At 43.2% G+C, this 16286-nt stretch overlaps 1 protein-coding gene across 2 annotated transcripts in view; it reads left to right on the top strand.

Moving 5' to 3' along the window:
• Positions 1-8315: 8315 nt before the first annotated feature.
• The window catches only part of endou (endonuclease, polyU-specific), a 37345-nt gene continuing 29374 nt past the window's right edge, over positions 8316-16286 (top strand). Inside the window, exon 1 of one of the 2 annotated variants that reach the window (XM_073029687.1) lies at positions 8316-8486. In XM_073029687.1, the coding sequence (XP_072885788.1) occupies positions 8375-8486 (112 nt within the window). In that variant the 5' untranslated portion in view covers positions 8316-8374. The remainder of the gene's footprint in view (positions 8487-16286) is intronic. The other variant, XM_073029686.1, reaches the window with a different exon arrangement.

Raw genomic sequence — 16286 nt, 5'->3', positions numbered from 1 at the left:
GATATGCTCTTCTGCACGTCATTGTTGTAACATGTGGTTATTTGAGTTATTGTCGCCTTCCTGCCAGCTTGAACCAGTCTGGCCATTCTCCTCTGACCTCTCTCATTGACAAGGCATTTTTGATCACAGAACTGCCGATCACTGGATGTTTTTTGTTTCTCGCACCACTCTCTGTAAATTCTAGAGACTGTTGTGTGTGAAAATCCCAGGAGATCAGCAGTTTCTGAGATACTCAAACCACCCCATTTGGCACCAACAATCATTCCATGGTCAAAGTCACTTAGATCACATTTCTTCCCCATTCTGATGTTTGGTCTAAACAACAACTGAACCTCTTGACCATGTCTGCATGCTTTTATGTATGGAGATACTGCCACATGATTGGCTGTTTGAATGAGTAGGTTTACAGGTATACCTAATAAAGTGAACACTGAGTGTAGATACCTCTCCTGTGTCAAACTACTTAGTGATTAGTGTTTAACCCTGTGATTAATCCATGTAGTATCACTGTCTGAGTCAGTGCTCTGTAGAGGCAAGCACAATGATTACCTATTCATCTATCAAACCTCTGAAAACTTCACTCAACAATTCAGGTACAACTTCTCCTCCTCCACCACCAGAATTCTGAACTGTCCATGAAGCCAAGAACACCACTTTGTTATTCCTTTTTATTGCAGTACTTATAGTAATTTTCATGTCTTTGCACCGTACTGCGGCCACAAAACAATACATTTCATGCTGTTTAAGTAGGCGATAATAAATTATTCTGTTTCTAAGTCTGATTCTGATATCTTCACACTTCATTTGTTTTAAATCAAGTCAAAGTTGACTTTATTGTTAGATGCACATATGAATATGTAAACATATAAACATAAATGTTTATGTTCTTACAAAACGGCTTTTTAAGAACAGCTTGTGCTTGAGCCCACTAGGTGAAAAGCAATTCTAGATTGGAGGTTGTGTAATGAACCAGATTTGTTTAGGGAGCTTAAGGTAAAGGAACTCTTAGGAGGCAGTATCATAATATGATAAGATTCACCCTGCAGTTTGAGAGGGAAAAGCTAAAGCGAAGTATATTAGTATTACAGCAGAGTAAAGGGAATTATAGAGGCATGAGAAAGGAATTATCCAAAGTTAATTGGAAGGGGATTCTAGCAGAAATGTTGGTGAATAGCAAAGGCTAGGGTTTCTAGGAGCAACTTGGAAGGCACATTATAGATACACCCCAGAGATGATGAATTATTCTAAAGGGAGGATGAGGCAACTGTGGCTGACAAGGGAAGTCAAAGAAATCATAAAAGCAAAAGAGAAGGCATATAATATAACAAAAATTAGTGGGAAGTGGGGGTTGGGAAGCTTTTGCAAACTGGCAGTAGACAGAAAAAAACATAAGGAGAGAAAAGATGAAATACGAAGGTAAACTAGCAAATAATATAAAAGCGGATATGAAGAGTTATTGAAAAAATGATAAAGAGTAAAAGAAAGGTGAGACACTGGAGAGATAATGAAGGGGACAAAGAAATGGCGAAGAACTTAATAAGTATTGGAAAAAAACGCTGGAGAGATAGTGAAGGGGGACAAAGAAATGGCGGAGAACTTAATAAGTATTTTGCGTCAGTCTTCACTGTGGAAGGCAGTAGCAGTATGCCAGAAATTCAAGAATTTTAGGGGGCAGAAGTGAGCGTAGTTGCTATTACTAAGGAGAAGGTGCTTGGGAAGCTGAAAGATTGGGAAGGAAAAGAAAAACAATAAATGCTAGGCCAACAGGGCCGTTAATTAAAACTGTAAGTTAAATGCCAACACTGCAGCTGGAAGCAATAACTAAATACAAAATGACTACCACTCCGTTAAGTGTCTGTCAAAACAGTAGTCCACTTCCCCGGACAGGGATGAGGGTAAGCAGGGAGCATAAACCTCGCTGAACCTTTAATCGAATCTTCACAAGATAAGAATGAAAAGAAAGGAGTTAATTACCACCATAATGAAACAGTAATTAGCTGTAATGTGCACACTCACACATGCGATTGCTGAACCTGTTCCACAGCCCGCGAGTCCGTGGTTGTGACATTGTGGGGGCATTAGTAATGATCTTTCAAGAATCACTAAATTTTGGAATGTTTCTAGAGGACTGAAAATTGCAAATGTCACTCCACTCTTTAAAAAGGGAAAAAGGCAGAAGAAAGGAAATTATAGGCAGTTAGCCTGACTTCAGTGTTTCGGAAGATGTTGGAGTCGATTGTTAAGAATGTGGTTCCAGGGTACTTGGAATCACATGATAAAATAGGCTAGAGTCAGTGTGGTTTTCTCAAGGGAAAATCTTGCCTGACAAATCTGTTGGAATTCTTTGAGGAAATAAGAAGCAGGATAGACAAAGGAGAATCAGTAGATGTTGTGTGCTTCGATTTTCAGAAGGTCTTTGACAAGGTGCCACACATGAGGCTCCTTAATAAGATAAGAGCCCATGGTATTACAGTAAAGATACTAGCATGGATGGAACATTGGCTGATTGGCAGGAGCCAAAGAGTGGGAATAAATGGGGCCTTTGCTGATTGGCTGCTGGTGATTAGTCATGTTCCACAGGGGTCTGTGTTGGGACCACTTCTTGTCACGTTATATGTCAAATGATTTGGATGATAGAATTGATGGCTTTGTGGCCATGTTTGCAGATGCTACAAAGATAGTTGGAGGAGCAGGTAGTGTTGAGGAAGAAGGAAGTCTGAAGAAAGGTTTAGGCATATTGGGAGAATGGGCAAAGAAGTAACAGATGGAATATAATGTAGGGAAGTGTATGGTTATGCACTTTGGTAGAAGGAATAAAAATGTAGACTATTTTCTAAATGGGAGCAAAATTCAAAAATCAAAGATGGAAAGGGACTTGGGAGTCTGCATGGAGGATTCCCTAAAGGTTAACTTGCAGGTTGAGTAGGTGGTAAGGAAGGCAAATGTAATGTTAGCTTTCATTTCGAGAGGACTAGAATGTAAAGCTGAGGCTTTATAATGCACTGGTGAGGCCTCACGTGGAGTACTGTGAGCCATTTTTGGCCCCTTATCTAAGAAAGGATGTGCTGGCATTGGAGAGGGTCCAGGAGGTTCATGAGAATGATTCCGGGAATGAAAGAGTTAACATATGAGGAGTGTTTGATGACTTTGGGTCTGTACTCGCTGGAGTTTAGAAGAATGAGGGGAGATCTCATTGCAACCTATTGAATGTTGCAAGGCCTGGATAGGGTGGATGTGAAGAGGATGTTTCCTATAGTGGGGGAGTCTAGGACAGCATCAGAGTAGAGGGATGTCCCTTTAGAACAGAGATGAGGAAGAATTTCTTTAGCCAGAGGGTGGTGAACCTGTGAAGTTCATTGCCACAGACAGCTGTGAATGCCACATCATTGAGTATATTTAAAACTGAGATTGACAGGCTCTTAATTAATCAGGGTGTCAAATGTTACAGGGAGAAGGCAGGAGAATGGGGTTGAGAGGGATAATACATCAGTCATGCTGGAATGGTGGAGCAGACTTGATGGGCTGAACGGAAATCCAAGCAACACACACAAAATGCTGGAGGAACTCAGCAGGCCAGGCAGTGTCTATGGAAAAGAGTTAAGTCGACATTTCCGGCTGAGACCCTTCATCGGGACCTTCAAGACTCCTGATGAAGGGTCTCGGCCCGAAACGTCGACTGTACTCTTTCCGCAGATGCTGCCTGGCCTGCTGAGTTCCTCCAGCATTTTGTGTGCATTGAGGAGGTATTTCTTTAGCCAGAGGGTAGTGAATCTGTGGAATTCGTTGCCACAGGTGGCTATGGAGGCCTCGTCATTGGGTGTATTTAGGGCAGAGGTTGATAGATTGTTGATTAGTCAGGGCATGGAAGGGTATAGGGAGAAGGCAGGAGAGCAGGATTAAGAGAGAAATGGATCAGCAATGATGAAATGGTGGAGCAGACTCGATGGGCCAAATGGCCTAATTCTGTTCCTATGTCTTATGGTCTGATAACGACAGTGAAGGCAGAGGAAGGCTGCAGAAGTGAATGGTCCTCAGTCATCTTGCACGCCACACCACTGGTGCCTGACCCCGATCTGTCAATGACCGTGTGGTGGCTGCCCGTGCATCAGCCTCCCCATGTTAAGCAAAGTCAATCACATGCATTCTCCATTAAGGGAATACACCCTACGTCCTGGATTAAGTCCTGTGGCAATCATCAAGTGGGCAGGATTCTGAAAGTTGGAAGCCCCTCAGAACATGTCTTCTACAGCCACCTGAAGGCCCACCAGTTGACAACCCCTAGGAGAATATCTTACTCAACTCGAGTGATGGAACTACTTTGTGAGGATTACAGTGTGTGGATTAGATTGTGTTGTCTCCGTTTGGATGAGATTTCCTAAGGTAGGAATTTGTATCTCTGCACACAAAAGTGTGTCTGGGAATTTGTAGGTTCTTATTTGTCTAGGTGATCCTCGGATATATTAAGAGTAATTTGCATGAACAGGTGTGTCTGGGATACTTTCTATGCGATCTCTGTGTTGTCACAGTGCACAGACACGAAATTCACATGCAGTTATTTATACTTTCTAAGTAACTGTTCAGATATTTTATTTCCAAGAAGCACATGATCTTCGGCTGTGGGATTAATTTGTTTGAATATCATGTGGTTGAATGAATGTTTCCCATAGATTACAGACCATCAATGCCGTTCCGCTATCATTGGTTTCTTTTCAATGTCAGCACCAGCTGTGGAACTGTCAGGCAGATCGATAAGGTCCTAACCAGTAAACCAAACTAAATAACAAACCAGATTAACTGATTAACCAGTGCACAAGCTGTTTTGATTTCCATTCAGAGGCCAGATGCTGAAAATCTGAAATAAAAGCAAAAAAATACTGAACAGGTTCTGCAAATCAGACAGCATCTGTGGAGTGAAAAATGGATAATGTTTCTGATTGAAAATCTTACATCACAACTTTTCTAATTGAAGGGCAATTACCTGATACATTAATTGTGTTTCACCCTCTACAGATGCTGCCTGACCTGCTGAAGATTCCTTATTACTTTTGATGAGTTGACAAAGGATCCCAGTCTAACTCCTGTAACCATCAAATGTCCTTAAAAATTTCCACGGTTGTTATCTACCAAAAAAAGTTTCATCCTACAGATTGAGTATGAAAGTAAATATATTGTCAATCAAGTTAAATATTTGGGTTACTAATCATTTTATTTCCTAGACTCAGTGACCATTTTATTAGGTACACCCTGTACATAATAAAGTGGCCACTGAGTGTACGTTCATGGTCTTCTGCTGCTGTAGCCCATCCATTTCAAGGTTTGATGCGTTGTGTGTTCAGAGATGCTCTTCCGCACACCACTGCTGTAAAATGTGGTTATGTGAGTTACTGTCACCTTCCTGTCAGCTTGAACCAGCCTGGCCATTCTCCTCTGACCTCTCTCATTAACAAGCCATTTCCACCCAATCCCAGCCTCATCATCAAGCCACAGATAACTGCACTGCCATTGTGGTCTGGCACTCAGATGATTACCTTGCAAGGGCCAGACACCGGTTTTCTAATACTTTCTCATACATTCCTCTGGACTATAACTCGACTCATGGACATCAAGCCCCCGTCTCTCAGACTATTACAGATCTCATCATATCAGGAGATCTCCCCTCCACAGCTTCCTACCTCATAGTGCTCCAACCCTGCACTTTCTGCTCCTATCTCTTACCTAAGATCCATGATCAGGACTGTCCTGCTAGACCTATTGGTTCTGCCAGCTCTTGCTCCACTGAATTCATTTCTTTGTACCTGGATTCTATCCTGCCTCCCAATGTCCCATCCCTTCCCTCTTACGTCTGGGACACTTTGCATGCCCTCCACCATTTCAATAACTCTGAATACCTTGGTCTCAACCAGCTTAACTTTACCACAGACTTGTAGCTCCTATACAGCTCCAACTTCATCTGTAAAGTCTTAAGGCCCTCTATTTCTTTTTTAACAAAGACCCAGTGAATTCCCCTACACAAACACTCTCATCCACTTGATAGAAATTTTCCTGTGCTCCTTTGATTCCTCTGGCTTTGTACAGATCAAAGGGTTAATAGCCTCCTCCGGCTCCAGGCACATTTCCTCTTTTATACCTGATTGGTCCTGCCTTCACCTTATCATGACCAAGGCTTTTGTTGTGTCATATAGCAAAGGTAAATTAAGCACAAATTTCTGCAGGCAACCAATATTGAGGAGGATGTTCCATAATCACTCATGATTAACGTGAACCAAGCACTTAAGAATGCTATGGACTCAATCTGAGATGTCTCTGACCCTAGCACCTGGCATGCAACATGCCATCTGGAAATCTTGTTCTCTTCCATAGAAACTCCTGTCTGCTCTCATCTGTTTGCATAACCATTGAATCCCCTATCACCTCTGGTTACCTCTTCTTCTCACTTCCCTTCTGAGTTACAGAGCCAGAGACATGACTGCTATGGCTTTCCTCTGCTAGACCATCCCTCTGTCTCCTGTCTATCAACCTCTTGTCCAGCCTGCACAGGCAGGCACCCTCCATTCCTCACCCAGCTAACAGGAGTCATCTGCCACTCGTTTCCAACTCATCACCGGCAGCCTATTTAAACCCAGCTCTTATCCACAGTCCTTGTTCGCTCATCACTCACCTCAGCATCGAATCACGCAACTTTGTTGCCTTGTCATATTATGTATCCGCTCTCTCTTATTTTGTGGCCCCTCGTGGCATATGCTTTGCCAGTTATTATTAAAATTATCGGACACCTCTAAGTTGTTTCTGCTGTTCTGGCTTGGGTCAAACCTGCTGTACATTTCCTGACAGGATGAGTGAACCAACAATTGACACAGCACAGTACACTCATCTAAAGAACGACATTTGTCGACACGCGTACATTGTCCCGAAGCAGGAAGCTTCGCCACTCTCAACCAGCACTCTGTCTCAATACAGCAACCCCACACCAGTCAACCTCCTCTCTTGGAGCCCTGAATTCCAGTGCCAGGACACTTCAACAGATCCCCAACCCGATGCCGCAGCTTCCTGTCCCAGTGCACCTTGCACCATGAGCTCCGGCCATCTCTGTATTCTACAGACCAAGCCAAGATTGACTTCGTCACCTCTCTCCTGACTGGGCGAGCTCTGGCCTGGGGTGCCACTAACTGGGACAATAAAACCACCATTTGCAGCAAATGTGAAGAATTTACCCTGAGATGCGCCGGGTTTTCAAGCATCCAGGAAGCGGAACGCAGCAGTGGATCAGATACACCACCTGCGTCAAGACTCACACTTGGTGCGTGATTACACCATGGAATTCAGAGGTGTAGGAATCAACCCTGCGTGGTTTTCTTCAGCCTGAGGTGGCATCGGACACCAGTCACTATGTGGCCTGGCAGAACCAGGACTTATTGCAGTGATAAGTGCCAGGACAGCTGCACACTAGGCTCTGCTGCACATTTACTAATCGGTGAGTAGGCCTCTGCACTCACTCACTCTCTCTTACTCGTTCTCTCACTCACATTCACTTTGTCACACTCAAGCTCTCCCTCACACAATCATACTCACACGCTCTTACAGTCACATTCACCCCTTGACCCCTTCTCAATTTTGATCCTCCATCCCACTATCCCTGAAACCTCCTTTCCAACCCTTACATCTCTTCTCCCTGTGATCCGCCACCACGCCACCCCCTAACTCTGGTACTGATTCCAACCCCATGTTGCACACCTGGATGTACACCAGTCCAGGTGCCCAGTCCTTTACAGAACACCAGGTAAAGACAGAAGCTGTCAGGCATGCAGAGGTAGCACAACATCCCTGAAGCTGAAGAACAACTGCAAGGTCATAACTTGGGGCTGCTACTGCATCCAATTTATATTGTAGACCTAAGCCAGCACTCCAAATCTTTTAGGCTAAAGCCCTGCTGTCAGCACAGGTGTAGCTGCAGGACTCTTTCTCATTCTTGTTTAATCCTTTATCGTTACTGTAAATATTATTGTTTGTTTCAGTCACTTTTTAACCAACTTTTATGAAATTACACAAATGCAATCGTAGACACTGCCCACTATACTTATTACTTTCCCAGAAAATAACATTGGGGTTAGTGTGAAATCCCGGGATATATATGATGCACTATCAATAACTCACTCTGAGACGTAAGAAGCGAGATATCGGCTTTTATTGACTGGAAGAATGAACAACACTACATCCTGAAGAATGAGGCCGGGCTCAGGCCTCAATCGTCTTTATACAGGGGTCTGTGGGAGGAGCCACAGGAGCAGTCCAGACAGGTATATGTAGTTCACCACAATATACAAGGCTGGTGTTTCAAGGCTAAATGTGATTGGCTAGGACTGTGCATTTATACATCATGCCAAAGCACTGGAGCCCATTCTCGGGATATTCCAAGCTCGTCAGAATGATGCGTCTTGTGGTCCTATCTCTGCTCCTGGCTTCAGCTACTGCAAGGAACATCAATGGTAGTAAGTGCCTGCTCTTCTGCTCAAATTTATGATAGTTGGCATTGATCCTTATTCCTTTTGACTTTGGGTGGGAGATGAGTTCTCTCTGTTCGGGCTTCGCTGATACCTACTATCAGGAGGAGAGGCAGCTGGCAGAGAAAGGAGATGGTTAAAAGCAGACACGATCACACTGTGCGTGATACACTCTGTAATATTTAAACGAGATTTTGAGAATGAGCACCAGAAAGGAAAGGGAAAAGAACAGCTAGGACGTGAACAGGATGGAAGTCTGGGGAGAATGGTTTCAGAATCAGAATCAGGTTTATTATCACTGATATACACTCAGTGACCACTTTATTAGGTACACTTGTACTCTGCTCATTAATGCAAATATCTAATCAGCCAATCATCTGGCAGCAATTCAATGTATCAAAGCATACAGATATGATCAAGAAGTTCAGTTGTCGTTCAAACCACACATCAGAATGGTGGAGAATTGTGACCTAAGTGACTTTGACCGTGGAATGATTGTTGTTGCCAGATGGGGTGGTTTGAGTATCTCAGAAACTGCTGATCTCCTGGGATTTTCATGCACTACAGTCTCTAGAGTTTACAGAGAATGGTGCAAGAAACAAAAAAACATCCAGTGAATGGCAGTTCTGTGGGTGAAAATGCTTTGTTAATGAGAGAGGTCAGAGGAAAATGGCTGGACTGGTTCAAGGTGACAGGAACTCAAATGGCTACATGTTACAACAGTGGTGTACAGAAGAGCATCTCTGAACAAATAACACATCAAGCCTTGAAGAGGGTGGGCTACAGGGGTAGAAGACCACAGACATACAGTCAGCAGCCACTTTATTAGTTACAGCAAGCACCTAATAAAGTAGCCACTGAGTGCACATCATGAAATTTGTTGTTTTGTGGCTGCAGTACAGTGCAAGACATTAAAAAATATATAAATTACAATAAAATCTTCTAAAAAGCAAATAATGTAAAATAGGAATAGTGAGGAATGAACTTCCAGAGGAGGTAGCAGAGGCAGATATGGTTACAAAATTTAAAAAGCATTTGGAGCTTTAATGAGGGACCAGAGAGATGGTCTTACAGTTAACCAGGAGAACCGGAGGGATGGCCTTGGATGAGAATTATAGGAATGGATTATAAATGTGTTAACTATTCGATATAGTACATGATAAAATACACCAGACAATGACTTTGCCTAACATCTATACTTCTTCATTAATCATAGAGTCATGGAGTCACAGCACAGAGAAAGGCCCTTCAGCTCATGTGTGCCGATACAGAACAAGATATATATTCAAACTAATCCCGCCTAAACTGTACTTCAACCACTTCCTGTGGCAGCTGCTGTGGAAAAATGTTGCCCCTCAGGTTCTTATTGAACTTTTCAACTCTAACCTTAAAACTATGTCCTCTGGTTTTTGATCCGCCAACCCTGCAAAAATGAATGCTTGCCCTATCTATATCCCTTTATGATTGTACATGATCACCCTCAGTCTCCTATGCTCCAAGGAGTAAAGGCCCAGCCTGTCTAAACTCAGTCCCTAAAGTCCCCGCAACATCCTTTTCAATATTATTGAGATACGGCACAGAATAGGCCCTTCCGGCCCTTCGAGCTGAGCCACCCGGCATTCCCCAGCCTAACCCTAGCCTGATCACGGGACAATGTACAATGATCAGTTAACCTACCAACAGGTACATCTTGGACTGTGGGAAACCAGAGCACCTGGAGAAATCCCACGTGGTCACGGGGAGAACATACAAAGTCCTTACAGGAGTTGACCCGGGTCGCTGGTACTGTAAAGCATGGTCCAAACCACTACATAGAACATAGAACAGTACAGCACATTACAGGCCCTTTGGCCCACAATGTTGTGCCGACCCTCAAACCCTGCCTCCCATATAATCCTCCACCTTAAATTCCTCCATATACCTGTCTAGTAGTTTCTTAAACTTCACTAGTGTATCTGCCTCCACCACTGACTCAGGCCGTGCATTCCACGCATCAACCACTCTCTGAGTGAAAAACCTTCCTCTAATATCCCCCTTGAACTTCCCACCCCTTAACTTAAAGCCATGTCCTCTTGTATTGAGCAGTGGTGCCCTGGGGAAGAGGCGCTGGCTGTCCACTCTGTCTATTCCTCTTAATATTTTGTACACCTCTATCATGTCTCCTCTCATCCTCCTTCTCTCCGGAGAGTAAAGCCCTAGCTCCCTTACTACATTACCGTGCTGCCCCAGCTTTGCACTCCTTCCAGTTTATTCACATTCTCCCTATAATAGGGAGAACAAATCTGAACACACTACTGAAAGCACGGCCTCACTCGTGTCTTGCACATTCACAACGTAACCTCCCACTCCTATATTCACTATTAGTTCAAACAACTCAAAAGATCCACTGAATAGTTTCAAATGGTTGTTTTTGTTGTTTCACAACTCATAGTTACATTCATGACTTCCATCTGTATTCAAATATTACCCACTGTTGATGAACCTGGCCAGGTTTCAACTCTCTGAGTCCTTGACTCTGTTTTTTCCTTCAGTGGTTGGTCTCTTGGAGTCACTGTTGGCAGTCATCTCATAAAGCAACTTTTTATTCATTTCTTTGCATACCTGCCAAATATTGTTTAGTTCCTTATTGCCTTTAAACATCCTTGATTCCAATCGTTAGCCATATGAGTATGTGTTTCCTTAACTTCTTCACAGTCCTGCTAGTACTATCCTACAATTATCTTAACTATTTGATTTGTCAATTTCCTGAGTGTGTATTTGAGACCTGTGATCAAAATGCCCTTTTCCACAAGATGTCAGGCCCCAAATACTCCCACCTTCTTGTCCAGTGTTCCAGATAGCTCACTGTGGATTGTCCACAGGGCTATAAAGCTGTCTCATCTGTGTTCTCAAATGAGACTGACCAGGAGTCAATTACATGACCTTCCTTCACTACTCCACTTTGTTTTCAGCATCTCTTCCTTAGCAACAGAGTGTCCTCCCAATGAATGATGGGATATTAGACATTGTTCTGGCTGCAATAAAGGTAGTTAAGGGAAAGGATGGAGTGAAAGAACTGGAGGGATTTTGAGAGTTGGGGATCTGCATGGTTCAGTTTCATGTTAGTTTGGAGACCAGAAAAGTGGCCTTTGAAGAAAATTAGGAAACCAGCCATGATGTCTACAATGATAGCTCACAGAAGTTCAAAAGGTACAGCAAGAAAGAAGGCTATTCAGCCCATCAAATCCATATGGGTTTAATGCATGAGGAATCCAGCTGACCCCTCTCTCTACATCATTGTATTTCCCCCCCTTTCAAGTTCTAATTCAGTTCCCTCTTGAATGCCATGATTGCTTCTGGTCCCACTCATTTCCTGATATTACATTCTGGCCCTAACCACAAGAAGCATAAAGAAGTTTTTCTTGTCATAAATTTTGGTTCTTTTGGTTGTAGCTTGCATTCTATACCATCTGATCTTAACCATTCGATTAATCTACTGTCTAAACCTTCCATGGCTTCTTCTGTCTTAAGGAGAACAAAAGCTTCTCATCCCTGGAATTATTCTAGTAAACCACTTCTGTTCCCTCTCCAAGGCCTTTACACCTTTCCTCAAAAGTGAGGTGAATACTCAATTTGTAACTGCACCAATGTTTTAGAAAATATCTCGATATCCTTCTTCCATGGCTCTATTTATAAAACTATTTCTCTTTCCAATAAACAAATCCCCCCCCCCCACCCTTCCTCTATTCACCACTCTGGACCTTCGCCTCTTCTCATCTGCTAATTACTTTCTCCTGGATTGCATCCTCCTTCCCTTTCTCCCATGGTCCATTCTCCTCTCTTATCAGATTCCATCTTCTCCAGCCCTTTACCTTTCCCACCCATATGGCTTCACCTATCACCTTCCAGCTCGCCTCCTTCCCGTCCTCCCACACCTTTTTATTCTGACATCTTACCCTTTCCTTCTCAGTCCTAAAGAAGGGACTTGGCCTGAAACGTTGATTCTCTATTCATTTTCACAGATGCTGCCTGACCTGCTGAGATCCCTCAGCATTTTGTGTGTGTGTTGCTTTGAATTTCCAGCATCTGCAGACTTTGTCACATTTATGACTTACATTTGATTAACCTCTTGGTCAACATGATTGATGCAGGCATACCCCTAGGTTTGCTTGTTTCTGTACTCCTTGTAGAACAGGGCCCTCTGGTTTAAATTGCCACTATTGTCTTTCTTACTTAAGTTTAATTGACTACACATCCACCCATTCCACCAGTACACTCATTCCACGTTGGTCCGGAAGAACATTGTTTCATTTGGTGGTATACATGTAAATGGTGGAATAATAATGATCTTGAACTTGACCTCCCAAAGTCTATACTACCCTCCCTCTGTAGCACTATGTCTTGTTGGGGAAAGGTGGGTGATGATGAGGATTATATGAATGCATGAAAGCTAAAAGTCAATAGATAATATTGATTAGAGTGAGGAAACTTGAGCAATGAGCTTTAACGTACTTAATAGAAATGAATAGATAGTTTTTTACTGAAGGGTCAAAGGCCAGAGGGATGGACATTGTTGAGAGTTGTAGGAGTGTCTGAACGGGTGATGTTGATAAAAGGAGATAACTGACGCATGTGGATATTGCTACAGTTTTAGCAATCAAAATGCACTGTTAAAATGTAAATGTTCTTGAAAAGTATTGAAGATGACCAGTGTGTAGAATTACAATTGACTGCCTGAAGCATAAATATACGTATCCTGCTTTGAATGTTCTAACTGTGGCTTAACAGCAGCCCTTGACTGTTCAAGTCCCACAGTGTAAACTGAATAATCTAGACTGACACTCCACTGCAGTGATGCATGGTATCAGCTTTAGAGTGAAACCAGGTGCCTGTCTGCCCACTCAGGTAGATGTAAATGATCCCAGGGCACTAAATGGAGACAGAGGAGGAAACTCTCCACAGTGAATTTGGTGATATTCATCTATAAGTCAACATCACTAAAAATAGAATTCGATCAAGATTTTTGAAGAGGTAGCCTAAAAGATTGACAAGAGCAAGGTGGTAGCCCTACATATCTTCAGCAAGGCTCTTGACAAGGTCCCACATGGTAGGTTGGTCTAGAAGATGAAGTCACATGAATGAACTATCTAACTGGATACAAAGTTGGGGGTCTAAAGATGTGGATTCTGTGGAGAATTAAGAGTTTAGCAAGATGATCTTTGAAGAGACTTATATGACTAGAGGAATGCACTTTGAGAGGGAGAAGCTAAAACCAGATGTATCAGTATTTCAATAGAATAAAGAGAACTACAGAAGCATGAGAGAGAAGCTGGTCAAAGTTGTTTGGAAGAGGCACTATCAGGGATGACAATGGAACAGCAATGGCTGGAGTTTCTGGGAGCAATTCGGAAGACACTGGATAAAAATATCCCAAAGAAGAAGTATTCTAGATGAGGCAACCATGGCTGACAAGGGAAGTCAAAGACAGCATAAAAGCATAAGAGAGGGCATATAATATCACAAATCTTAGTGGGAAGCCAGGAAAAGCTTTTAAAAACCATCAGAAAGCAACTAAAAAAAAGCAGTCAGAAGAGAAAAGATGAAATATGAAGGTAAGCTAGCCAATAATAGGGGATACCAAAAGGTTTTTCAAATATATAAGGAGTAAAAGAGAGGTGATGGTGGATATTGGACCACTGGAAAAGCATGCTGAAGAGATAGTAATGGGGGACAAGGAAATGGCATATGAACTCAATAATTATTTGCATCAGTCTTCACAGTGGAAGACATGAGCAGTATGCCGGAAGTTCAAGAGTGTCATCAGGCAGAAGTGAGTGCTATTACTACGAATGTGCTTTGGAAGCTGAAAGATCTGAAAATAGATAAATTACCTGGACCAGATGGATTACACTGCAGGGTTCTGAAAGAGGCAGCTGAAGAGATTGGGGAGGCATTAGTAATGATCTTTCAAGAATCACTAGGTTCTGGAATGGTACCGGAGGACCAGAAAATTGCAAATATTAATCAACTCTTTAAGAAGGGAGGGAGGCAAATGACAGGAAATTTTGGGGTAATTAGCCTGACTTAAGTGATTTGGAAGACTTTGGAGTTCATTATTAAGGATAAGGTTTTGGGGTACTTGGAGACAGATGATAAAATAGACCAAAGTTAGCATGGTTTCCTTAAGGGGAAATCTTGCCTGACAAATCTGTTGAAATTCTTTGAGGATATAACAGGCAGGATAGACAAAGGGGAATCGGTGGATGTTGTATATTTGGATTTTCAGAAGGCCTTTGACAAGGTACCACATATGAGGCTGCTAAACAAGATAAGAGCCCAGTGTATTACAGGGGAGATACTGACATGGATAGAGCATTGGCTGATTGGCAGGAGACAAAGAATGGGAAGAATTGCATTTTCTGGTTGTCTGGCAGTGACTAATGGTGTTCCACAGGGTCAATGTTGGGACCGCTTCTTTTCACATTATATGTCAATGATTTGGATGGCGTAATTGATGGCTTTGCAGCCAAGTTTGAGGATGATACAAAGATAGGTGGAGTGCAAGCAGGGAGCAGTGTTGAGGAAGCAGGGAGTCTGCATAAGGATTTAGACAGATTAAGAGAATGGGCAAAGCAGTGGCAGATGGAATACAGTGTAGGGAAGGTGTATGCTCGTGCAAATTTGCAGAAGTAATAAATATTTAGACTATTTTCTAAATGGATCAAATTCAGAAATCAGGTGTAAAGGGACTTCAGAGGTACAAAGGGATTTCCTAAAGTTTAACTTACAGGTTGAGTTGGTAGTCAGGAAGGCAAATGCAATGTTAGCATTCATTTTGAGAATACTGGAATAAAGGAGCAAAGGATGTCTTGACGTCCTGACGAAGGGTCTCGGCCCGAAACGGTGACAGTGCTTCTCCCTATAGATGCTGCCTAGCCTGCTGTGTTCCACCAGCATTTTGTGTGTGTTGTTGTTTGAATTTCCAGCATCTGCAGATTTCCTCGTGTTTGCTAGGATATTAGACCCCTTTGGGTTCAAGTGTAACCCGTCCTTTTTGTACAAGTCGTACCTCCCCCAGAAGATGCCCCAATGATCCAGGAACCTGAAGCCTTGCCCCCTACACCAGTCTCTCAGCCATGCATTAATATGCCTGATCTGCTATTCTTGTGCTCATTAGCACGTGTCACAGGCGGCAATCCCAAGATTACTACCCTGGAGGTCCTGCTTTTCAGCTTCCTACCCAACTCCCTGAATTCTCTCTTCAGGACCTCCTCCCTTTTTCTAGCAATGTCATTGATACCAACGTGTACCAAGACTTCTGGCTGTTCACCCTCTCCCTTCAGAATACTCTGCACCTGATCCGAGACATCCCGTATCCTGGCACCTGGGAAGCAACACACCATGCAGGTATCTCTATCAGGCTGACAGAACCTCTTGTCTATTCCCCTCACTATGGAATCTCCTATGACTACCGCATTCCTCATCTTCCTCTTTCCCTTCAGCACCACGGAAGCAGGCTCAGTGACAGAGACCGGATCGCAGTGGTCGTCCTCTGTCAGGTCACCCCCCTCAACTGCATCCAAAATGAGATAATGATTACTGAGGGGGATGGCCACAGGGGTGCTCTCTACTATCTGAGCTCTTCCCTTCCCTTCCCACTCATCTAACTCCTGTAGCCTTGGGGTGACTGACTCCTTGTAGCTCCTGTCTATCTCCTGCTCACTTTCCCTAATAAGCTGTAGGTCATCAAGCCACAGCTCCAGATCCCTAACACGGTCTCTCAGGAGCTGCATCTCGGTGCACCTGGCG

This window comes from Hemitrygon akajei, chromosome 26 (assembly GCF_048418815.1).
Source record: "Hemitrygon akajei chromosome 26, sHemAka1.3, whole genome shotgun sequence".
NCBI classification, from domain to species: Eukaryota; Metazoa; Chordata; class Chondrichthyes; order Myliobatiformes; family Dasyatidae; genus Hemitrygon; species Hemitrygon akajei.
The sequence above is the reverse complement of the archived record's forward strand: the minus strand, read 5'-3'. Positions and strand labels throughout refer to the sequence as shown.